The sequence below is a fragment of the Ahaetulla prasina genome, chromosome 3 (genome assembly GCF_028640845.1).
Source record: "Ahaetulla prasina isolate Xishuangbanna chromosome 3, ASM2864084v1, whole genome shotgun sequence".
Lineage (NCBI taxonomy): Eukaryota > Metazoa > Chordata > Lepidosauria > Squamata > Colubridae > Ahaetulla > Ahaetulla prasina.
In genome coordinates, this window is record NC_080541.1 from 135,687,640 (window position 1) to 135,713,468 (window position 25,829).

The following is a 25,829-nucleotide window of genomic DNA, read 5'->3' on the forward strand; positions in this document are numbered from 1 at the left end:
TCACCTCAGATATATATGTATACTTGTTCTCGATATGGTCATTGGCCAAAGGAAAATGCTAATGAACTGGAAGAATGCCTATTCACCTGCAGTACAGGTGACAATAGGATGAAAGCAAATATTTGCAAAGGTTGCTAAGAAATTGCCTCCTCTTACACTTTTTCTGTCTCAGCACTTGGCTAATCTTGATTGCAGCAGAAGCAGGAGAGTATCTGGAATTAATTCTTTGAAGGAAAACCTTTAAGAAATAACCAGTCTCTAGTTCTGACTGGGAAGTACTTAATATTGGTAAAAGGCAGTGGGATACTGCTTCCTTTCAGATCGTAGCTAAGAATTTTGCTTCTGTCTACAAGGCAACAGTCCCATTCAAAGCAGAGCATACGTCATAGTAGTTTTGCAGCTAGAGATGTGTAATCAGTCAAAGAATATCATATTCTAAAGCCAGGATATTCCTAATGTGAGACAGCTGATTCTAGATTTCATCTATTGGTTGAGGTAGGCTATTCAACTTTTTTTTGACTATAATAAAATGGGAGACAGTCTGTTTCTTATCATCTCACTGTTCTATTCCAACAACACAGATTCAACTGCGAGTTCCTCCCTTTTCATAATATTATTGCATCTGCTATGATTTGTCTGTTAATGCAAATAAATTTCAGACTCTTCTATTATTCGATTATAAAACTAATGTTCCAAAAATAATACCGGTAGTGTTATCTCTGTCAACGATTCTTACAAAATTAGGTAAGGCAGTAACACAGTTACTCGTGATTACTCGTGTGCTTTTGGTCCTAGAGAGAAGGATACATATGAACCATAAAGTAGCATTGCCCCATCTCGAGAAAGGAAACCCCAAAACCAAAACGTAAGATGTAGTTCAATAAAATTCACCTTATGCTTATTTCAATCATGTAAGCTTTTTAGGAAATCTGAATAAAAATATTCTGAAGAAATGGAAGATTAAAAAAGGGACATCCAGATTTTCAACTTTCTGATATAGACAAATTGCCTTTAAAAAAAGTTATATTTTACCAAACATGGAAATGCTCCAAGTAGAATGGTAAGTGCTAGAAAAATTTGGAGCAGAATCAAGGGCAGGAAATGTTGCTGAAAATGACATTTGTTTATAAGTAAGTAAAATCTTAACAATTTTGATAATTATTTTTTACAAAAAGACTTTAGACAGAATCCCATAGCAACTGTCCATGGAACTCATCCCATAACATTAATTGTAATGCTATTAATTAGAAATATGAGAACCGCCCAAGGTGCTTTTCAAAATTTAACTCTTAAGAGAGATTAACTTAATGGAAATATAAGTTTTCATTTGTCTCTTCCACTAAACCAGTGGTCACCAACCACTGGTGGTCCGTGAGAAAATTTTGGTGGTCCGCAGAAAAATTATTTCCATTTTTTATATTGCACTAAATATTATTTATCTTTTTTAAAAAGAATTCATATTAGTGGTCCCCGGGATTTAAAATTATGAATTTAATGGTCCCTGAGGTCCGAAAGGTTGGTGACCCCTGTACTAAACAACCCTATAGATCATACTGCGCTATTCAGCTGCGGAGCTCTGAGAGGCACAAGTGACTGCAAAGGAAAGATAAAAGGATAAGAAACACCTCTTTCTGAATATCCTTGATCATGAAAGCCTAGTTATTTCATTTCCGGAGCTTACTCCCAGGTAAATATTTATTATAATGCAAGCTCAGCTCATTTCTGATAAAGATGCCATGCATTTGGCTGAAATTAGACTTAGTGATGGAACTGTTTGCCACTGTTTGTGAGTTGAAGTCTACCTTTAACAAGACTCCTATTTATTTCAGAGGTGTTGCATGGTGTTTACCTTTGCTATAACCAAGGGAATATGTTTCTGATACTATGAATGACAAAGAAGATTATTTTGGCCAAATACCAACTCACAGACAGAACTTCTAATTCCAACATAACTTGGGGCAATTGCTGTATGTTTGATATGTAAAGGCATCCTATAAGTGTGACTGTAGTTTCTCCATATGTACTACCCTAGAGACACATGGTTAATGTTCAGTCTAATAATATATACTATTTATTGTATACTTAGTTATTTTAAAACTCCACATATTGAGACAAACAGATTTCCTACAACAAGCCATATGACAAGATACTTTCCAAGCATCAGAGAACATCAGAAGAAAAAAAGACACCCACTTAAAAGCTGCTGGTGTCAAGCCATTCTTTTTTCTGCTTTTGCCCATATTTAAGTGATACAATCTTTGCTACAAAAACAGGAAGAAAAAAATGTGAGGGTAAAAATCTACGTTGCCAGAGAGTGGCCTATAAAAGCTGGCCAAATTACAAATATTATGCTCGAGAATATGCTTCAGCTTTGAGATTATATATCCAGCTGGAATGCAGAAAGTAATAATAATTTTTTTAAAAAAAAATATGTAGTAAAATTATCTGTAACAATTTGGCTGTTGGAAACAGAAAATCCAAATGGATTCTTGTTCGGTCCTTGCTGGTGATAAAAATATAATTGGTAGCAAGCTAATATATAGTGATGGTTCCCAATCTGCCATCTCATTCTGTGAGTACTGCTTCTTTTAAAACATTTCCACAGGGATTTAAATCGTATATGTATAATTTGGATGGATATCAGGATTGATGTCATACACTTTGCCTAATAGACATCCAAGCACATTCTCTCTGTTCTTGTGATAATTATTAGTAAGGCCTTGGATCTTGGCTGCAGTTTCTTCATCTATTTTTGTTGATAGATTATCATGAGAGCCCATTATCTGTAAAGACAAAACAGGGTATAATATGTAAAGTAAGCAGAAATGTCTATGCAAGTTTCAAAGCAACTCATGTTCTTCTCTGTTTGTGATTTGTATACTCTTTTAACAGCAGGATGCCACTATTCAAAAAGTCCTTTTTAGGTAGTTATCTCTCTTGCATCTTTATGGGATAGATTATGGGATAGAGAGGTTTGTGTTGTGTATGTGTGTATCTATCTCTCTGAAACTGCCAAAGGCAATTATTTTCTGCCTAAAAAGAAGCAAAAAATAGAAGATAGTGAAGTTGTTCTAAGACTGTCTACAAAGCTAGTGCACTTTGCTACCCTGTGCTAAATTACCAATGGTTAAATTACCAATTTAGTATCGAATAGAATAGAATAGAATAGAATTTATTGGCCAAGTGTGATTGGACACACAAGGAATTTGTTTTGGTGCATATGCTCTCAGTGTACATAAAAGAAAAAGAAAAAAGAAAAAAAAATACAAAAAATCACAAGCTAAATTGGCTTCAGGGAATTATTAATCAAGGGACCTCTGTACTTGTAGCTTGTACAGAGGTCCCCAATGCTCAGACTGTGGATTGGCACTGGTCTGCGGCCCACCAGGAACCGGGCCATGCAATTGAGTGAAGGCCCCTCTGTCCATGTAGAGGATGCAGGCATCATGTGAAACCAACTCCTCCAGTCCATGGAAAAAACCCTCTCCATGGAACCAGTCCCTGGCACCCAAAAAGGCCACTACATTAGTATATAAAAAGAGAACAAACCGTATACTCTTCTAGCACTTATGTTATCTAGTTAGGTAATGAAACATCTGCAACAAAACAACCAAGCTCAGAGGTGACCAAGGATCCCATGTTTCAACCCTGAGTTACAAACATTCTCTTCTGTGCGTAAATTAGTTCCATAATGTTCCTGGAAATAATTATTAAAGTAATTGGGTTAACCAACTTAGGGAACTTTTGAATATAAACATTTCGTAAACACCTAAGCTATGTACCTAATGTTCCAGTGTCTAGAAGGCATACCAATTTTGGTCAACCATGGTTAATTGACCAACATGATTCTACTTTGCACACTTAAGTAATTACAATTAGACTTACTCATATACAGTCCCTTCCTAAGTAACAATTTATGATTTCATTACTTTATCAGCATTGGTTAATAAAATACGGCTGTTACCCACTTATTGGAATAACTTAAGCCCTAAATTCTGACACATTTTTATATGTACTTTAAGTCAAAAATATATGTCATTTTTTACAGAAAAGGATCAAATTATAAAATTTGAAAAATGGTGAAAAGGAAAGTATATCCACTCTGATCTGCATATTAGTGTAAATAATTAGCTTCATTGCTTAAAAATTTCAATCGAATTAAAATCATCAGGCATCTTTTAGTGATATATAGGTTCACATTATAGCTTGAAAAATAAATAATGGGAGGTGTTGATGGATTACTATTAGATTTCATGGAGAGGAATTGGCAAAAAGAAAAGGCAATAGTATGTAACCAATCCTGTTGTAATGATGTTTCATTTCCCCCCCAAAAATAATTATATAAATTAGAGGTGCACATCAAATATGGACAGGTGTCTAAACCAGAGCCTACGTGTGTGTGTGTGTGTGTGTGTGTGTGTTTGATGATGATGTTCCCAAGTTTTGACTTGTGTTCTACACAGAAGGGTTTATTATTATAACACAATTATGCTATTATAAAACACTTTTATGATTTTATTTAAAAAAAAACCTCTAGTTTTGAAAATATATTCTCTTGTAATGTAATTTGGCAAGTTTGAGCCTATTAAAATGCCTTTCAAATATTCTGGGCTTCTGGTGGCTCCGCTCTCTCCGAAGGACGCCCTAAGGGCGCCCGCGCTGGGATTCTGTAAAAGCCGGCGAAATCAACGGCTGAAAGTACCTTCCCCGGTAAGGAGAAGGGAAAGAGCAGAAGAGGGAAGGGTAGAGCTCTCTCTAGAGGCCCCGTTTGGGGAACTCGAAAGGGAAAGTTCCCTGAATTCCTTCTGCAAAGCTCCAGCCCCAGTGTGTTTCTGCTTTAAGCAGACAGAGAAGAGAGCGACCACTTCTGCTTCAATTGATTGTTATGGATATTTATAAGCAGACGGAATAAAACACAGGAGATCAGTCATTTAAATTGCAAGTATTAAATCTGACTTCTATTTTTTCTTTTAAAAAAATAATAATTTTTTTTTCTCTCATCTACAATCAACACAATGAAATAAAATGGCGTTTACTTGTTGAGAAAGTGAAACTGAATGGAGATTTTATCTTATTGTACTGGACTGTGGATTGTTGGATTATTTTAGTTTGTTTAAGTATTTCATAAGGGGATTTTCAGCAAGAACTTTGCCATGAAGGTTTTTTCAGAAGAATGGATTCGTGACTTTATACAGGATTATACAGAAAGAATGTATTTAATTATTCAACAATACGAATTGGAAAAAATGGAGGCTTTTGGATGAGAGTTTGGAGGAAATTAACCAAAGTAATCAGGACTTGGAATATGGAATGGATGTAAAGAAGCCTTTTTAAAAAGTTTGGATGAAAAGCCTGAAGTTGTGCTACAGGAGGCTGTCTCGAAATGGAAAAATTCACAGGGTTAATGCTTTCCAAGAGTTCTCTTTTCGGATTGAGGAATATACGGCAGTAACTCGTGGATTCTTGGACATAAGGAACTATTAGGAAATATTGTGACTGACTTTTCAAAAGGAGTCATGAAGGAAAGACAGAGACTAATGCATCAAAAATGGCAAGAGACAAAAGTATCATTTTTGAAAAATTTTTTTTGAAAATATTAACAGAAAAGATTTTAGCCTTTCTGAAAGACAATACGTAAGGAAGATTTGGAAGAAATGGGTTGATTATATGTTTTATAACCATCATAAAAGACTAGATATTTGGATTTATACTGGATTTTGACGAGGAAGGACTAAAGTTGAACAGATATTGTAATTTCCCTGTATTGAAATTCTATAATCTGTTGTATTGAATTTTAAATAGAATATTCTCGAAAGATCTTATGTAAGAAAGACTTGGGAGAAAAATTATATGGTTATAGAAGTTATAAGGGAGATATTCTCTGAATTGGATTGGATTTTTATGCTTTAGCTGGTTTTAAATATTTTAGGATTAATTTGTTCTACTGATCTATATATTTTATTACTGTTTATTGTTAATTTTTTGAAGGATTTTGGTTATGTAAGGAGGAAGTCAGAGCTAGAGAGGGAGAATTGGTATAATAGTTTTGGGAAAAAAATTTTTTTTAGCATATGGTTGTTTTATTTTTAACTATACCTTGTGTTTGTTCCGGGAAGCCGGGGGGGGGAGGGGGGAGGGGGTTTGTGAAGGGAGAGGGGTTGGGGGGAAAGGGGAAAAAAAATTTTTTGTAAAACTTTTTGAATAAAAAAAAAATGCCTTTCAAATATTGATTCTGTTGTACAAACCATTTACATTTCTTCCATGCTAGACAATGAAATAATAAAACTCTGCTTTAATCTTATTCTAGATCTGGAAATATGAATGCATAGGATTATTTGTGATTCTTTTTATGAATGCAGGTTACCAATCCTTTTCAAATATATGTAAACAAAGAAATCTACATGTTTCATATCCATATCTAATATTGAATCAAATCCATAGTTTCTAAATAATTGATGATATGCCATCAGATCATTGTTGATTCTTAACTACAATGCAGGTAGATCTTTTCCACGACAATGACCTGGTCTTTCAGGCATGTCAACAATACAGTCATTGCCAGTGTAACTAAATAATGCTAGTATAAATATTAATGGGATCATAAGAAATGATGAATCTACTAAAGCAAGTACTACCAATCTTCATGCTTAAGGAAGATTTGAGTTTGGTTACACTTCACCAAGTCTGGCACTGCTCAGCCAGCTCTCCATTGCTGTACTTTTATCTAGTTTGAAGCCCAGAGGAAACTGAGAGAGAGTTTGATGTAGTGGTTAAGGTGTTGGAAACTTTTAGATTGTGAGACCACAAGCATGAAAGTCAGCTGGCAACTCTGGATTAGTCACTCTCTCTCACCCCAACACACCCCACAGGGGAGATGCTGTTGTTGTATGGAAAATAGGAAGAGGAAGGAGTATTAAGTCTCAACTCCCGTGCCTCGATTACTAGAGCATTTAAGTCTAGTTTTAGAACTCTGAGAGACAGTGAGTAGAGAGTACGGAGTAGAGAGTTGGTCTCTGATAGAAAACCACTTGAAGAAACTAAAAATATTTGAAATGTGGATTTACAGATGGCTGTTACATATAAGCTGGGTTAATAAAATCACAAATGAGGAGGTGATAAGCCTCATGGAAAAGCAAAGGGAAATCATCAAAGGCATTAAAAAGGGAAAGTTAGAATATTTTGGACATGTGATGTGACACCCAGAAAAATATGGCATCCTTCACTTAATCCTTTAGGGAAACATTGAAGGCAAAAGAATCCAGGCAGAAGAAGAACATCACGGCTTCAAAACTTAAGGGACTGGTTTGGACAAAACTCAGCAGTACTTTTTCATGTGGCTGTTGACAAAAATAGGATTGCCAACATGATCACCAACGTCCGATGACAGATATGGAAGAAGGAGAAGGAGAAGGAGAAGGAGAAGGAGAAGGAGAAGGAGGAGGAGGAGGAGAAGGAGGAGGAGAAGGAGAAGAATGTTGTGTCTACGCCCCCTGAGCCGGGCCTCCTGCCAGAAAGTGATTGGGAAAGTGAGGGGGAAGGGCCGTCAGGATTTACCTCGGGAGCACCGGCTTCCCTGGCTCAGCTCCAGGAGCCAGAGGCAGGCCAGGTGGAAGAGATAATGAGGCCTCCGTCCCCTGATTCTTTCCCCCCACAGGCCATGCCTCCGGACCCAGCTGATGGCAATCAGGCCTGGCTGGACCCTAGGTTTCATAGACAGGAGAGGCAGGAACAACAGAAGCAGGGGTGGGGCAGGCCTAGGAAGTGCTGAGTCATGAAGCCACACCCCACAGGATATAAAGGCAGCAAGAGTTGCTGTGCCTCTTTGTAGCAGGCAAATTAACTGCTTAACTAAGAGCTGAAGTACTGTTCCTGGGTGACTCACCGGCGTCGAGGGAGATAACAGAGACACTTGGCAGATGCTCGCTATTTTGCTGCCAGAGCTGATAGTGCCGGCTAATTAAGCCATCGCTCGGATGGAGGCGAAGGGGGACAGAACAAAGAAGAAGAAGAAGAAGAAGAAAAGGGACAGTGTGGTATAATAGTTTAGATCCTGGGTAGGACCAGAGATACTCGAGTTCAAGTCTATCTTCAGCCATAGACACTCAGATCCATTTATCTCATAAAGTTGTTATTGTGAGCAAAAATAATAAGAAGAAGTGCCAAGTATGCCACTTTGACCTCCTGAAAGAGAGATGGGACATAAATCAATCAACATATATACATTTTTAAAAAAACTATACACAATGTAAGAGAAGTTTCTCCCATGGCCTCACATGGTTAATCTGGGTTGGAAAAAAGAATTTTATATTTATTTTTCCTGGTATTTCATTGAGGGAAAAGCATAGGGGATCAGTTTATTGAGTGAATATACTTATTGTGTGCAATATTATATTGTAATCAATACAATTACATTGTTACCTATTGGTATAACCATCAGTGGTGCAGAGATGGGAAAAGTATGTAATTATATCCCACAGCATTCCATACTAAGCATGAATCTGCCTTAACAGTATGCACAGTTTTTGCAATTATTTGTTTTTAATTAACTAAATATTTGACAGATTGGGATGGAAACAACATTGACCTACCATTTAATTAAATGATATTCCTACATCAATTGAACAATTTAGCAAGGTGATGTTATAAACAGATGCATACATTCCAAACTTTAACTCCTTTCTTCTAGTTTTGTGCTTCCTTTTCACAGAAATTTAAATATTTTAACCTTAACAGAATTCTGAGTATAATACTTGGGAATTGCTGCCAAATATGTGGGCAAACCCTTTCATCAGTCTTTATTTTTTTCAGAGGAGACCTTCAAGAATGATTAATATGAATGATAATATATAAGATTAAATTTTCTACTCATTGATTTCTTTAGTGCATAAAAACAGTGGGTTCTTGTGAACTTAATCCTCAGTCAGGGATCACACTGATCGTTGAGAAATAGGCAACCTAATTTCAAAAACTCATTGTTTCAATCAGTTGAAGTGGCTGGCTAGAATGGTCAGCTTCTCTCTGTAAGATGGGCCTAGAGAATGTGTTCATTTCACACATTGTCTGTATGAACAGCCAATACATGTAATTTACATTATGTGGAAACATAATCACAGTAGGATTCAGGAATCTGAATTGTGATGGAATGTAGGCCAGAGTTGCAGGATCGTGGGGCTCCTTCCCAGTAAAAAAGAGACAAAGCATGGAATCTTTTCTGTATGAAGAAAGATAGTGTTCTTGGTTCTTTGGGCCTGACAGATCACACAAATTGTATGACCAATTCTTAATTTGTATTGTTCCTGCTTTTGCCAGTTTATAATTTCAGATACTTGATTTTTTTTTATTTCATCAAACATGTATTAGATAACAGATATGTATAAACATAATTATGAATACATGAAATGGATACGAATACAAGGGAATAGTAGTAGGGGTGAAATGCTACCAGTTTGGGCCAGTTCGCCGAACCAGTAGTAAAAAAATGTTAAAAAAAGTTCCGACGATCAGCTGAGCGACGTGCGATTGTCGGGATTTTTTTTTTTTTACTTTTTAAGCATTTTTTTTACTACCAGTTCTCTGGAACCGGTAGTTAAAAATGCTTAAAAAGTTAAAAAAAAGTTCCGACAATTAGCTGAATGACGCGTGATCATCGGAACTGTTTATTATTATTTTTTTTTACTTTTTAAGCATTTTTTTACTACAGGTTCGGGTGAATAGGTAGTAAAAAATGCTTTAACAAAGTAAAAAAAGGCTCTCACAATTGCACAGCACAGTGTGATCGTCTGAGCCTTTTTAAAAACTTTTTTATATAAAAAACTTTTTTATATAATAAACTTTTATAATATAAACTTATATAATAAACTTTTATAATAATAACTTTTTTATAATAATAATAAAATAATAATAATAATAATAATAATAATTTTTAAAGCATTTTTTACTACCTATTTGCCCGAACCGGTAGCAAAAAAATGCTTTAAAAAAGTTTTTAAAAGGTTCCCAAAATGCTGCACCACAGCTGATTTCCCCATCGCTTTACTTACTTTCCCAAGCCTCCTTTTGGTGTGTACTGCACATGCGCTAACAGCGTTCGTTTGGTGAGCATTGTGCATACATGGATGCAGCGCGTGTTTGGCGCACACTGCACATGCGCGGCCACCAAATCGGTAGCAGACTGGTTCAGATTTCAACACTGGATGGTAGCCACGCTGGTGTGCTTGTGCACACCCCTTAAAGACATCTTAGGAATGGGGTGAGGTCGACAGTAGACAGTCTATGGTTAAGGTTTTGGGGGCTTAGGCAGTGATAGGATTCAAATTTTTTTACTACCGGTTCTGTGGGCATGGCTTGCTGGGCATGGCAGGGGAAGGATACTGTAAAATCTCCATTTCCTCCCAATCAGCTGGGACTCAGGAGGCAGAGAATAGATGGGGCGGGGCCAGTCAGAGGTAGTATTTACTGGTTCTCTGAAATATTCAAAATTTCCACTACCTGTTCTCCAGAATTGGTCAGAATCTGCTGAATAGCATCCCTGGGTTTGGGGAAGAAATCACAGAGCCAGGTCATGCATTCCAGGCATTGACCACTCTGTTGCTGAAGTAAATATTTTCTGCAATTGAGTTTGGAGCAGTTTACCTTAAGTTTGTATCTATTGTTTCCTTATGTATTGTTGTGGTTGAAGCTGAAGTAGTCACTGACAGGTAGGACATTGTAGCAGATAATTTTATGTACTATGCTTAGGTTAGACCAAAGGCGGTGTAGTTCTAAGTTTTCTAAGCCCAAAATTTCTAGTCTGGTGTCATAAGGGCCGTGGTGGCTCAGGCTGTAAGATAGCCTGTTATTAAAACACAGCAGCCTGCAATTACTGCAGGCTCGAATCCCACCAGGCCCAAGGTTGACTCAGCCTTCTATCCTTTATAAGGTAGGTAAAATGAGGACCCAGATTGTTGGGGGAGCAATAAGTTGACTTTGTAAATATACAAATAGAATGAGACTATTGCCTAACACACTGTAAGCCGCCCTGAGTCTTCGGAGAAGGGCGGGATATAAATGTAAATAAATAAATAAATAAAAATAAGGTATTCTATTGCAGGTAGAGGAAAGGAGGAATCTTCTCATGAAATATCTCTGGACTCTCAATTGTATTAATGTCCGATATGCAGTGCGGTTTCAGATAAATGAGCTGTTTTCGAGAATTGGTCTAGCAAATGTTTTGTATGCTCTCGTTCAGCAGTCACTAACTGGTGGTCCGTGAAAAAATTTTGGTGGTCCGCAGAAAAATTATTTGCATTTTTAGTATTGCACTAAATCAGGGGTCTTCAAACTACAGCCCCTGGGATGGATACGTGCAATGAATGTTTGTGTTGCTGCACAGAGTCTCCCTTTTGGGGTCCTTTTGTGTGGGTCACAGGGGGGCAGAAATTCCAGTTTGGGGTCTGCTTCAGCCTCCTGGTGTGGGGCTTTGGGCAAAGGCTGAAGGGAAGTGCCACTGGTGGCGAAGAGCCGGAGGGCCTTGTTCTAGTGGGACTGCCTCATGGCCTGGAACTGGCTGACCATCTCTGCCTACTGAGCCTCCAGCTGCCGGTACCTGCCCTTGTACTCCCGCAGGTCTTCCCTCTGCTTGGAAAGCCTATGCTCCTAGTCCTCAGTGAGGTGCTTCTACTGAGCCTCCTTCTTGGTCAGATCCAATTTGAACTGAGCCAACTGTTTTGTCAACTCTTTCTCATGGTGGCTGCTTAGCTCCAAAAACTGCTTCCTGTTGGGACCCTAAGGAGCCCGGGGGTGGGGAGGCAAGGAATTGGCCATGCCCACCCATTCACCTGACCACCTAGCCATGCCCACTCATTAGGCAGATCATATTAGTGTCCACGGGATTTAAAATTATGAAACTTTTAATTTTTAATTATGAAAATTATGAAAATTTAAATTTAAAATGAAAATTAAAATTTTGGTCCCTGATGTCCAAAAGGCTGGTGACCCCTTCTCTAGTTAGTAGTACAATATTACCAGAGAAGAAGCTATGCAAGATTAGGTTAACAACTTTTAAAGCCTTTTTGGCAATGCTGTTACAGTGTGCTTTGGCGCTTAGATTATTTGAGATGAGCACTCCTAGGTCCTTGACAGAGTTATCATCTGACATCAGCCCTAGCTAGCATAGCCCTGTACTAGTCAGAAATCTCTGGAGGACTTCAAACTAGAGAGATTTCAATGATCTAATCTTCCATTGATATTCTTACTTACTTTGGAATGCTTCAATCTGAAATCTTTTTCTCTCTGGAGTCTATATTGGTCTATCTCTGCTATGGCTTCTTCCTTAGCTTGCTTCAGTCTCTTTCCTTTTCCTGAAAAAAAAAAGTCATACCATTTTAATTGGATTACATATCATTTATTTACTGCAGGAGGTCAGATAAAATTAAAATTCAGTCTCTTCTTTAGTTCAAGAACACTTTGTTCCTTATCCCCTTTCCTTCAGTCTAACCCAGACAAGAACCCCAAACTTAACTTTCTTGCATTTCTACTGCTTTCTCTTTACAGTAGAAGAAATCTCACTGCCAAATTTCTCCTGCCAAGATGCTGTGTATAACCTTGTAAATTAACTTTTAAAATTATGCATAAATCTGTGAAGAGTCTGAATGCAATATAGTTAGGAATTATACCATAAATTATTTTTACTTCTACTGGAGAGATTTGGAGAAAGGCATTACTCTTTTTTTTATTCTGGGGAGGGAGAGGCCTTTGTTTTGTTGATCACTGTTTAATACTCTTTTAAAAATAGATTCCTCTAATCTCTTAGAATCTTTGGAAGCTTTGAATTGGAATGATCGCAAGGGCTCAAATCTCTGTCACTAGCATCTTATATAGAATGACCCAATTTCTTTGTCACGTTCAGTCATTTAAGAAAATTTATATGGCCATCTAATTTACTCTTGGACAGTTTACTACGATAAAAGCCCAAAATAAAAATAAAAATAAAAAGCAACAATCCTCCTCCACCCTCTGGCAGCAACAATCATTAAGCCACTCAGTCCCATTCTGTGGTCCTCAGGCCTGTTGACAAAATTAGGTCTTCAGAGTCTTGAGAAAGAGTGTCAAAATGGGGGCTAATTCATGAGGATGATATTCCACAGGGAGGGAGCCATCATGGATAAGACCCTGCTTCTTGGTCCTGCTAGATGGACCTCCTTAGGAGAGGGGACATAGCATTCCCGGCTTCCTTGCTGTAGTGGGTCAAGTAGATGTGATCAGGAAAAGATGGTCCTTCAAATCCATGAATGGTTTAAGTAGAGTTGTCCTACTGAGTTCACACACCACACTAAACCATAGTATAGGAATCACAGAGCTAGATTCGTACAACATGATATGTCCAAATTGGACAAAACATTTTATTATCTTGAGCAATACTCTGCTAAGATACCCTATGCTAAACACAAATTATCATCTGTCCCAGCAAACACAACTAGATGAACTAATTCTACTTTATGGTCAGGCTATATTAATAGAATCTTTAAAGTTTGAAAGAACAAAGTTCCTGCTGCCACTTTTGATTAATTAGGACTGGTCCTTCCTGAGTGTCCTCTTTGACTGTTAAGCTACTGACAGTGGTGGGATTCAAATAATTTAACAACCTGTTCTCTGCCCTAATGATTTCTTCCAACAACCAGTTCACCAAACTGCTCAGAAAGTTAATAACCGGTTCTCCCGAAGTGGTGCGAACTGGCTGAATCCCACCACTGTCAACTGGGAGCTCCTGTGTGTCTTATCTGATCACACACACATCACAATACAAGCCTATTCTTAATTCATTGCCAATCAAAAGTTAATGGATATACTAAAAGAAGAAAAGTAAATCCACATAAATTCTCATATGCATATCGCATACAATGTTTTACAAGCATGGACAGAACACCATCCTGACATCTCAACAGATATAGTGTCTCCATATCAGAATGCATACATTCATCTGCTATGTACAGCCATGAAATTAATAAGCATGTGTGAATCTTGCATTTTGAATATACATCTCTCTCTCTTCCTCTCTCTCTTTTCAATCAAATCACGGACTTCTAAATGAATGTATATATTTTAACGAATCTACTTTTTAAAGCTTACGGATAAATCTAAGATCAACAATTGCCTTAACTCTGTTCTTTGTGGTCTATGTACTAGCTATGGGGAGAACATTTACATTCATTTTGTTATACATTTTTAAAATTATTATGTATTGACTTTAGGATCAGAAATATTGTGTTTACTTACCCTCACATAAACAAATTATTCCAGATTTCCTTATTGAAAAGCATTGATTCTGTCACAGAGCATTGCTCGTTGAAATGTGGACAACTTCTTCTATGACCTGAACTTTAAGTCAAGTATTTCTTTTTGTTTTTTGCAGTAGTCAGAGAACAGATCGTAGATGCTGTTGTTAAGAAAAGGCATCATTCTCCAAGATTTGCCTTACTGATTCACTGACAGGAACCCTTCGGTTCACAACAATTGAATTTTGTTAAACTCCGGGATAAATCCAAACCAATATAATGTTACATCTCAGATCCCTAAATTGCAATATTTACATTTATTGAGTTTCTGCCTCCCTTTCGCTACTGTTTGCTAGATGGAAAGGTGGGTGGGAATATTAGAGCACATTTCGAGCACTAACGTTTTGTAGACACGAAGGAAAAGGTAACATCAAAGTCTAGTGACTCGTCATAATAAGGGTAATATGAGAATGATGATATTCAGCTGATTTTAAAGTATTAAAAAATAGCTTAATATTTTGGTCTTGCAAATTCCAGTTTAGTTAGGTATTCATGCATTTATTTGGGTTAATTTTTATACCTAAGGTTGAAATGTTAAAATGAATCCTATGTGGTTTTTAGCTCCATATGATTTCCTCCTAAATATGGAGCTTCAGTACACAGAAGAGAAAGCCCTCTTTCAGATGCTAAAGGGGGTTGTACATCACATTTTAAGCAGATTGGAAAGACATGAATTTAGGATAGTATTTTTTTAAAAAAATATTTTATTTTATACACAAACAAACACATAATACATCACTCGTTCAGTGTTTCATCTAGGTGTTTCTTCATTGACTTCTTCTTCTTACTCCTCCTATCTTCATCCTTTTGTAATATTTTCCATTCCTCTATTACAACATTCTCCCCACAATTCATTTATTATAGCATTCTCATATTTACTATTAATACATTTATCTATATCTCTTCTCTAACCAATGGTAAAATTGTCTCCGTATCTTAAAATATTCTGTATCCTCTCTTTCTTTAATTATCAAAGTTAATCTATTCATTTCTACATAGTCTAAAATTTTCTTAATTACTTCCCTTTCCGAAGGGATTTTCTCTGCTTTCCATCTTTGCGCAAATACTATCCTCGCTGCAGTTATTACATGTATAATCAAATATATAATTTCTTTACTAATTTTCTCTGGTAGGATACCCAATAGGAACATCTCCGGTTTTAAATCAATATGCTGTTGAATAATTTCTTCTAACCATGTTTTAATTCTACTCCAATAGTTTCTGGCTTCTGGACATGTCCACCACATATGATAATAGGATCCTGGTATCTGATGACATTTCCAACATTTAGCTGGTTTATCCTTAAACATTTTTGCCAGCTTTTCCATTGGCATATGTCACCTATAAAAATTTAGAACAGTATTGAAACAACTAGAGGAGTTACTGTTCCTGGACACGTTCTAGCAGACAGAAGAAGAATTAATGTTATTTCACAGAGATTACACTTCTTTTTAATTTAGGTAAGAAAAATAAGAAAAAAAAGGTGAACCATTCTGAAAATATCGATTGCCCCCTACTTAAATTATAATATCCTCCAATTCTTGAGCTTTGTCTTGTTAATGTATGTAAAACTTATAAAATGCCATCTTGCCTCCAATAATCACATCCTAAAGAAAAAACACAGCTTCTGAAGAATTGCAGAATTCTCACCCTTTAAGAATCTAGATTGCTCAGAATTTTAGAATGATTGGCAGTATTCTGTGTACTTTATATTTATAACAGCAAAGAACTACCATTAAGAATGACCCAATAGTTTCAAGTTTTCAACTTGCTTTGCAAATAACCCAGACTATACAGCTTGAATAGTTTCATACTACGGAGGAGGTGATAATGCAAGCATGCTTTTGCATTCCAGGTAACATCCAGATGTGGATATAGGAAGCAATCAGACACATTGTGACAAAGCATATGAGGTGAGTTATTCCAGGTTTCAGTGGTGTAATGAGGGAATTAGCTAGTATCCGCAGTTAGATGCATTCTGTGTCCTGTATTCACATTTATCTTTTCTGCCAGAATTTAGATTAGACGTTCCTCTGCTGAGGGGATCCTGTCTCCATAAAAAGGCGATACAGTGCTGTGTCTGGTGTCATGTCAATCAGAAACAATGCCATCAAAAACAAGTTTATAGAAAAGTGGAGGAAGAGCTGTCATATCACACTACTGCAAAAAGTACGGAAAACCAAAACAGTTGGAGACAAAGACTTGGTTTTTTGGCATAATAAAAATGTTGCTTGACTCCCTATTGCAGCTAAGAGAAGTAAAACTACCCATGGCATTGAAATGGAAGATAAAACAGAATAAGAAATCAGCAGGGCTCACTTTTCAAAAAAAATTGCAATATAATACTGAATCATTGTGGAATAGTGAAATCTATAGCATCCTTTAAATGCATTCTTCAGAACCCTAACAGTTTATTCTCTTTGTGTTAAAAAATAATACTTAGGTGACTTTTGGTCTGGTGGGCAAATTTAGAATTTTAAAAACAATTTGTGGGCTTTCTTATAAAATGGCTGCCCTTATTCATAAAATGGCTGCCATAGGAAGTATGTCCTGTCAAGATATGCCAGTTCCCCAGAAGACAAACTGGTGAAGGGGACCTTGCCAGTCTAGAATGATATCCAACTGTCCTAGTTTATCATAGATTTTTTTTTCTGTATAAGTAGGCATCTTAATAAGCAAAACAGTAGGCTCTAATCATTCATTATTTTCAGCAAATGCCTCTGGGTTTATGTAGGGTCTAGAAACATTCTTGGAAATAAGCATTATGTTAGAAATTTCTTCGTGAAATTACAGTTTCTCTGAAAAGAAATAAAAAGAACCTTGGAAACAAAATCATACAGAAGCCAAATATATATCAAAGAAGGTATTTACTAACATCAAATGGCCTGCTATGGTCTACTATGGTCTAATATGGCTACAAACCTTGAAGCTCACATGCCTTGTCTTCTACTTCCTTCCTTTGAAGAGAATGTGTTTTATGTTAACTACAATTAACAATATATGTCATCAAAAACTATGGTTTAATTTATCTTTGTTTTGAAGAAGCATGATGAAAACACTTCAAAAAAGCTCTGGAGAAAGTTCTCATGACTCCATTGTAATGTTAGAATACTTGAATACTGGAAACGCTATTGGCAGGGGCCCCCATTCTCTTCATGCTGATTGTAGGGGCAATGGATATTTAAAAACAGTTAATATTGTGTGGAGTTACAGAGGAAATGCTATAAAACCTAAATTAGAAGACAACCTTATAGTTTGGGATGATCAGTCAATCCAAGAAACTGTGATCACAGAAGAGCACGGAAAGAAGAACACATAATTGCTTGATAGCCTATATTGATTAGCAGGCAAACTTTCATCCTAAATTAAGTGCCTGGGTGTTTCAATGGAAAGCATTACTTTCCTTTAATAGTGGAACTAGAAATTATATGAATGCAATATGGTGCATTCACATTATTCTAGGTGCTATCTGATTATTGGAGGAGGTGAACTATGGGCTTGATGCAATACCTGGCTCAAATTTGGGCCTTAAGAAGCGAACAGTGATATACAAATAATAGCGGTCTGGATTCATGCTTTGCATAAAACCCTAATATTTTTTGTTCAGTTTGACCAACCAGATGTGTTGCATGACAGTAAATCAGAATGGTCATTTATAATGGTGTTTTCTGGTTGAGCATACTGTAAAGTATTCTGTGAACCCAAGTCTGCATGATGTGAGAAACCACCACTGCTTGGCTAGAAGAGCAGGAACAACTGTTGTGCCAACAGAAACTATAGCTTCACCAAACTATAGCTTCACTTGAGAGATCAAACACCTACTTGTGGATTGGCAAGCTGTTAGTGAGGCTGGTTTTATAACATCTCTTTATAAGTTTGTTGTTTATCTGCTTCAACTGATTATATCTGACATGGCCTTATTGGGCCCTATAAGGATTAGGCGTGTGCAAGATCTTCCATCATATTTATACTAAACATAAGTCTGTTAACTAGTACAAAACCACACCTGAGAAGTTGGGTCATGGGTGGATCTACATACCATACATTGGAGTAGGCTTCCTATACAATCACAGAGAAATTTTTAGGTTTACAGAATAGGCTTGCTTGGTTTATGTGGAAGACAGATTGTTTGAGAAAACTACAGGTACCTATTGGGGTGAAATGCTCCCGGTTCGGACCGGATTGCCTGATCTGGTAGCAATGGCGGCAGGTGGTTCGGAGAACCGGTAGCAAAAATCCCTGCCCACCCTCCATGCCCAGCTGAGCCACACGATCATCAGAGGTTTTTCTTTTTTTACTTTTAAAAGCATTTTTTTCGGCCAAAAAAATGCTTTTAAAAATAAAAAAAGCCTCTGATGATTGCACAGCTCAGCTGGGATCATCAGAGCCTTTTAAAAGCATTTTTTCTAAAACCTCTTTGGCTGAAAAAGTTGTAAAAATACTTTTAAAAGGCTGTAGCGATCCCAGCTGAGTTGCCTGATCGTCAGAGGCTTTTTTTTCTTTTAAAGGCAAAAAAATGCTTTTAAAAGAAAAGAAAAGCTTCTGACAATCAAGCAACTCAGCTGGGATCGTCAGAGGCTTTTAAAAGTATTTTTTAAACAACCTCTTTGGCCAAAGAGGTTGTAAAAAAATGCTTTTAAAACTAAAAAAAAAAAGTGGGCCACGCCCATCCAGTCACGTTACCCCCACCACCAAGCCACAACCACAGAACCACAGTAGTAACAAATTTTACATTTCACCAATAGTACCTATACTCCTTCCTTAACAGCAAGCTTGACACAGGTGAGAAGGAGATACATTGTTTTGGGGACTCTGCCTCCACCAATGACTGGAGAAATCCACGAGTAGAAAAGATAATGGGTGTTTTTCCCTCAGAGAGTGTGGATGCCTCCGAGGAAAAAAAACATCATAGAAAAGTGCAACTTGGACTTCGGAAGCCTTTTGGGGGGCAGGGTGGGGCGGAGTGGGAGGTTTCCTTCTTCTTCTTCAGTGCCAAAAAGAAACAATCCTATTCTTATGAATGTGAGAGTCACGTTTTCAATTTTCCAGTTCAGGAAAGTCAAACGTTTTTCACATTGCAACTAAATCTTGCTGGTGGAAGAGCAAGCTGGACGTACCTCTTCAAACTGGTACAGAGTGTCCTGGAACTGCTATTTCCTGAAATGCAGAAAAAGTAGCTTTGGCTTATGGCGCAGGTTGGCATGCATATGGTTATGAGTCAATTTTGACTCTTGGCAACTGCCTGGACAAGTCCCTGTAGTTTCCTTGGCAAGACTAGAGAATGACTGGCCCAAGGTCACCTAGCTGGCTTCATGCCTAAGGTAAGACTAGAATTCATGGTTTCCCATTTTCTAGTCCAGTGCATTAACCACTACACCAAATTGTCTGTCTTAAAGATAATTATATCACCAACCACCAATAAAGATAGATAACTATATCGCCAAGCAGGAAGCCATATAACACAATGAAATTCTTTAAATGCATCTTCATAGAAGGTTAAGGAAGTTAATGAAAGAATGTAGGAGATAAAAGAGCTACAAGAGATAGAAGAAGCTTGATCCTGGCCGGTTCAAGGTTGACTCAGCCTCCCATCATTCCAAGGTCGGTAAAATGAGGATCCACATTGTTGGGGGCAACTCCGTAAACCGCTTAGAGCAGGGTGTCAAACTCAACTTCATCGAGGGCCACATCATGGCTGTGGTTGACCTCAGGGGGGCTGGGCAGGTGTGGCTGACTGGGAGGGTGTGAACAGCTTGACACCACTCACTGGGCATGGCTGACTGGGTGGGCGTGGCCAGATTGATGCCACTCTGCAAATATACCACTCTGCTGGTATGTTTCCTCTTTGCATTGGGTAGACTGGGCCGAAGGGACACGGTTAGACCGGGCTGGCCCCTTACATTTTCAAAGATGGCCCTGTTGGCTGGATCCGATCACAAACTTGAACCTCGAGTTTGACTCTCCTGGCTTAGAGAATGCTGTAAAGCACTATGAAACAGTATCTAAGTCTATTGTTTTTGTTGTTAGAAGAGCAATAGCACAACTTCATTTCATGGAAATGAAACCAATTTAATTGACAAACAGTTGCACAAGCTTGCCAGCTGCTAATCTAAAGCCAATTCAGCTACTCTTTGTGGAAAAAAAGAACGGGGGAAAATATCACTGCAGCTTGGCGTACAGTCTAAAACTGTTATCTTATTTCCTTAAAAAATGTTAGGAAACACTGTTGTTTCTCTTTTCTCAGAGCTCATGAGATTGTTTTCCCATTTGTTTTAATGTGTACCTAGACTGTTACTAAATCATGTGTTGTATTAGATTCATTGCATTATTTGTAATAAATGGGTTTAGTTTGCCATTTTTAATCTTCATTTATCGTTTTTATCCCTCTTTTTAGAGGTTTAAAGATTTTTTCAGATTTTAAAAATATTTTAAGGTTTTTATGTAATTTAATTTTTGTATTTTTAATGCTTTTAAATTCCTTGTATCCCACCCTTGTTATGCTGGTCTTTGACCATAATTAATTTGACCATAATAATCGATGGTGATTAGTTTCTCCTGGTTTTGAGCTTTCTTATTTTGTATGATGTTCATTAATCCTGTTTATGTGCCCGTGTAAGAAACGTGAAGTCTTTATAGGAAGATATCTTCACTGGACTGTAATGGAAGCATGGGAAGCTATTCATGAGAGAACTGATAATTGCTTTTGGTTGTCTGAACTCCCACAGACTTCTCAGATGCTTTGTAATTAAGGTTAGTACTATGGGTGTCACCTCTGAACCTTTATTCTCATTCATTTTGTTTGTTTTTGGAAAGCACCTTTTCCCTCTAAAGACCTGGGTGAACAATGAATGGTTCTCTAGATATTTCTGAACTACAACTCCTGACAGTCCCCACCAGCATGGTCAACTGTGGGGATGGTGGGAATCAGGATTTCAGTAGTACCTGCAAATTCACGTATTATGCAGTCATAGAGTAATGGGCTGGTAGCTTCTGGGTAACCAATAGAAGATTGATATAATCTATTATGGTAATTAGGAATGAATGAAAAGTTCCTTCTGGCCAGATTTTGTATCAATCAGTGATTTTTAAAAGGATTCTTAATAATGCTCTCTACATGGGGCTCCCCTTGAAGAGCACCCGAAGGCTCCAGTTGGTTCAGAATGCAGCTGCGCGGGTGATAGAGGGAGCCACTTGTGGCTCCCATGTAACACCACTCCTGCGCAAGCTGCACTGGCTGCCTGTGGTCTTTCGGGTGCACTTCAAGGTGTTGGTTACCACCTTTAAAGCACTCCATGGCTTAGGACCGGGTTACTTACGGGACCGCCTACTGCCACCGTTTGCCTCCCACCGACCCGTGCGCTTTCATAGGGAGGGACTCCTTAGGGTGCTGTCCGCCAGGCAGTGCCGACTGGCGACACCCAGGGGAAGGGCCTTCTCTGTGGGGGCTCCCACCCTCTGGAATGAACTTCCCCCAGGACTTCGTCAACTTCCTGACCTTCGGACCTTCTGCCGCGAGCTGAAGACGTATTTATTTATTCGCGCAGGACTGGCATAGAATTTTTAGAATTTTTATTATTTGGTTTTAAATTTTAAAGTGGGTTTTATTGTTTTAAATGTATTTTAATTTGGGGCCATATTTAATAAGTTTTTTAATTATTGATTTTATTCTGTGTTTATTCATTGTGGTTTTATTTGGCTGTGAACCGCCCTGAGTCCTTCGGGAGAAGGGCGGTATAAAAAATAAATAAATAAATAATAATAATAATAATAATAATAATAATAAAAATAAAAAAAGAAGGTACTTGGTTGATACCTAGGATGCTGGTAGCAACCCATATCAACCATTAGCACCAGTCAATGGTATTTGTGATGCCTTTTTGAATGTTCAGTTGACTGAGTTTCACATTTAATGAATAAAGATTAATAATAATAATAATAATAATAATAATAATAATAATAATAATAATAATAATAATAATAATAATAATAATAATATAAGAACTTCTGCCTTGGGCAGGGGATTAAACTAGAAGATCTCCAAGATCCCTTCAGCCCTATGATTCTATGAACTATGAACTATTAAGGCAGTGCAAAGCTTTAGCAGAGTGCTTTTACTGTATTCTGAAGTTGCTCTACCAAGCAATAGAATCCCCCAATTCAAAGAATAAAGCAAATCTGTGATATCACGTTACATTTCTCCTGGGACCCTTTCTGGGCCTGTAGTAGATAGAAAAGGCTTCTGTTAGAGAAAGCACTCTAAAATGAATTCCTGAGGAAAAAACTCACATCATCCGTGCATCTCCACAAGACACACAGTGTCACCACTGCAATACAAAACATCTACAGATCTACTGAGATTTGCGAACCCAACTTTTGAACACTTTGTCACAAAACATAGCTTGAAAAGTATCCTTTAATTCAAAGGCCACTATTTATATATTTTTCTTTGGAATTTTTATTGGTGTGCAAATTCAGAGAAATGTATAATCCAAAAGATGATTTCCTTTCTTACTACATTTATATTTCATCTTTATTTTATACAACTCAGGATGGTGCACATAATACTTCTGCTATTCATTTTTCCACAAAAGTCTGTGTGGTGGGTTAGGCTGAAAAAGAGAAACTGGCCCAAAATCACTCAGCTGGCTTTCATGCCAAGGAAGGACTAGAATTCAGTGTTCAGATTGCTTGACACTGTCTGTATTAAAGGTTCTAGTCCCACCAGGCCCAAGGTTGACTCAGCCTTCCATCCTTTATAAGGTAGGTAAAATGAGGACCCAGATTGTTGGGGGCAATAAGTTGACTTTGTATATAAATATACAAATAGGATGAAGACTATTGCTAACATAGTGTAAGCCGCCCTGAGTCTTCGGAGAAGGGCGGGATATAAATGCAAATTAAAAAAAAAAGGTAATTATATCTCCCACAGCCCATTAGAACATAAAATAAAGGCAGGGCAGATTATCAGGTTTTTCATAAAGATAGAATTTCTCAAAATACCTCTTTGTAGAAGCTTAAGGAAATGAATGAAAGACTCTGAAATAAGTAATAGCAAAATCCAATTTCATGGGAATGAAATCAATTTAATTGACAAAGATGTTTTAAAAGTCCTGGTAGGAAATGTAGAGCTGCTGACGGGGCCCAATATAATAAGGAGAAAGAGATCTTAGAAAACAAGACATGCAATCTTGGGTAAGGATGAATAATAATTTACAGAAGCTGCTGCAGAATAAAAATGCATGAGGTTTTATGTACTGTGTAACTTTCAACAAAACCTAAAAAGTGTAATTAGACTAACAAAATATTAGTAGGTGGGTTAAAAAGTGATAATTAATGTTGGAAATTTAAACAAGTCTACCTTACACAGAAGACCTTCAAGAACTAGTGTTACTAACTACTGGTCTTTTTGGCTGAGACTGATAGGAAATATAGTGAACCAATAGACAAAGGGCAATGCTTCCTTTAGTTCTGAGATACAGCCAACATTAAAGCACAGAACATTATAATGGCATGGTTGGGAAAAACTGATTCCATTCACACACACATACACACACACACATGCCACATATGTTAGTTCAGCCTCCCTATTATAGATCTGAAGTGGAAGACACAATTCTGATTAGAGGATCAGAAAAGAATGTAGGTTGTAGAATAATTCCCTATAAGGGAATAGAAGGATGACTGTTGACTCACATTAATTCAGCTCTGAAACTAGCACCAAATTATTAAAATGTTGAGAAAAAGATATTGGAGATAGTTTTACAAATTAACCCAATGGCAAAAAAATCAAACTACAATGACATATAAATATATTATAACATTTTGTTGTTGATATGACTGTGATTTATCTGTTGTTATATATGACAAAAAATTTCTGGAGAGTCAACTGAGTTCCAGCATAACTTACTTTTTTTGGCTTCTTCAAGCTTATCTTTCGCCCGTTTTTCTGCCTGGAGAAGCTGCTGTATTCCCTGAGACTGGCTAGTCATTGTCCCTCTTTGAGTTCAGAAAATGCCTATGGCAACTGCAAAGGAGGAAGAAGGCTTTATGGCAAGACACCATATTTATTCAACGCTTCTCCTGTTGTGTCAATAATCAAACCATAAACTTTGCTCTGTCTTTTTGCAGGCTAAAGCCAGATTAAAACCATGGAAGAAAACAAAAAGCAGGTACAAAGAAGTGGATCTACTGGTTTGAGGGAGTTTCTCCATTCCCCCATAGCTGCCCTCTTCCGCATGGCTTATATGCAACCATCAAAATAAAACCTTTGCTAGCTCTGTTTGATGGTGATAGTTATGCAATGTTTAGATTAAAAATATCAAGGTAAGCCACATGATTTGAGTAAAGCAAAACTCAGAAAGCACTTGGATTTCCCCCCCAGCTTAATGCTTCATTGCAGATCTTTTCTTGAGCAATAGCTGCCATTAATACAGGCATATCAATCATTGCTATTTTATCACCACATCTTTGTTTCATATTGCAGGCACGAGTACTTAGGCACATCAAGTTCTCCAAAGTGATTAGTATTATTAGGATTAAAAGCCAGGATATATGGATCATGTGAGAACATGGTTTTCATTTCGTATTGTTTGTATTTTTGTATTGTTTGCATTTTTTTAAAAAAAAATCACTTGTACATATATACATTTATATTTAATTTATACCCTCAATTTCTATTCATGAAAGAGTAATAGTACAGAAATAAGCAACAAACATTTTTTAAAGGTAAACGTGATTTTCAAAAGTGCATCAAAGCACACAATATATGTAAATACTCTGTATTTAAAGATTTTTGTTTTGTTTTTTGACAGTCATGGTCATTACAGTTACACATAGCAAGGACTACTAGTCCAATGTAGAATGATTTTCCCTCCTCCCCCATTAACTGGATCTTCTGCTGTCTGCAGAGCTCTGTAAGGATTGGTTTGTGAAGAGGGCCTGGATAAATAAAGCTGTTCATAACTTTGTATCCCCTTATGATGAAGACCATTAGATTTTGATCAATGTTCTTTAAATTGGAGCAATACAGTGGTGGGTTTCAAGTAATTTAACAACTGGTTCTCTGCCCTAATGATTTCTTCTAACAACCAGTTTACCAAACTGCTCAGAAAGTTAACAACCGGTTCTCCTGAAGTGGTGCAAACTAGCTGAATCCCACCACTGGAGCAATATATAATTACCATCCTGGTATGGGATCAGAGGTGGGTTTCAGCAGGTTCTGACCAATTCTGGAGAACCGGTAGCGGAAATTTTGAGTAATTCAGAGAACCGGTAGTAAAAGTTCTGACTGGCCCCATCCCGATCTATTCTCTGCCTCCCGAATCCCAGCTGATCAGGAAGAAATGGGGATTTTGAAGTATCTTTCCCCTGGATTGGGGAGGGAATGGAGATTTTACAGTATCCTTTCCCTGCCATGCCCATCAAGCCACACCTACCAAGCCATGCCATGCCCACCAAGCCACACCCACAGAACTGGTGGTAAAAATTTTTGAAACCCACCACTGCAAGGGATGGCTT

At 37.4% G+C, this 25,829-nt stretch overlaps 1 protein-coding gene across 1 annotated transcript; it reads right to left on the reverse strand.

Annotated features, from left to right (window-relative positions):
* Nucleotides 1–797: 797 nt before the first annotated feature.
* Nucleotides 798–24,490, reverse strand: ATP6V1G3 (ATPase H+ transporting V1 subunit G3). Its single transcript, XM_058178791.1, has 3 exons — nucleotides 24,220–24,490; nucleotides 12,238–12,338; nucleotides 798–2,783 (listed from the first exon to the last, which is right to left on the reverse strand). The coding sequence occupies exons 1-3, from the start codon at nucleotides 24,299–24,301 to the stop codon at nucleotides 2,610–2,612; spliced, it is 357 nt and encodes a 118-aa protein (XP_058034774.1). The 5' UTR covers nucleotides 24,302–24,490; the 3' UTR covers nucleotides 798–2,609.
* Between the last annotated feature and the right edge of the window lie 1,339 nt (nucleotides 24,491–25,829).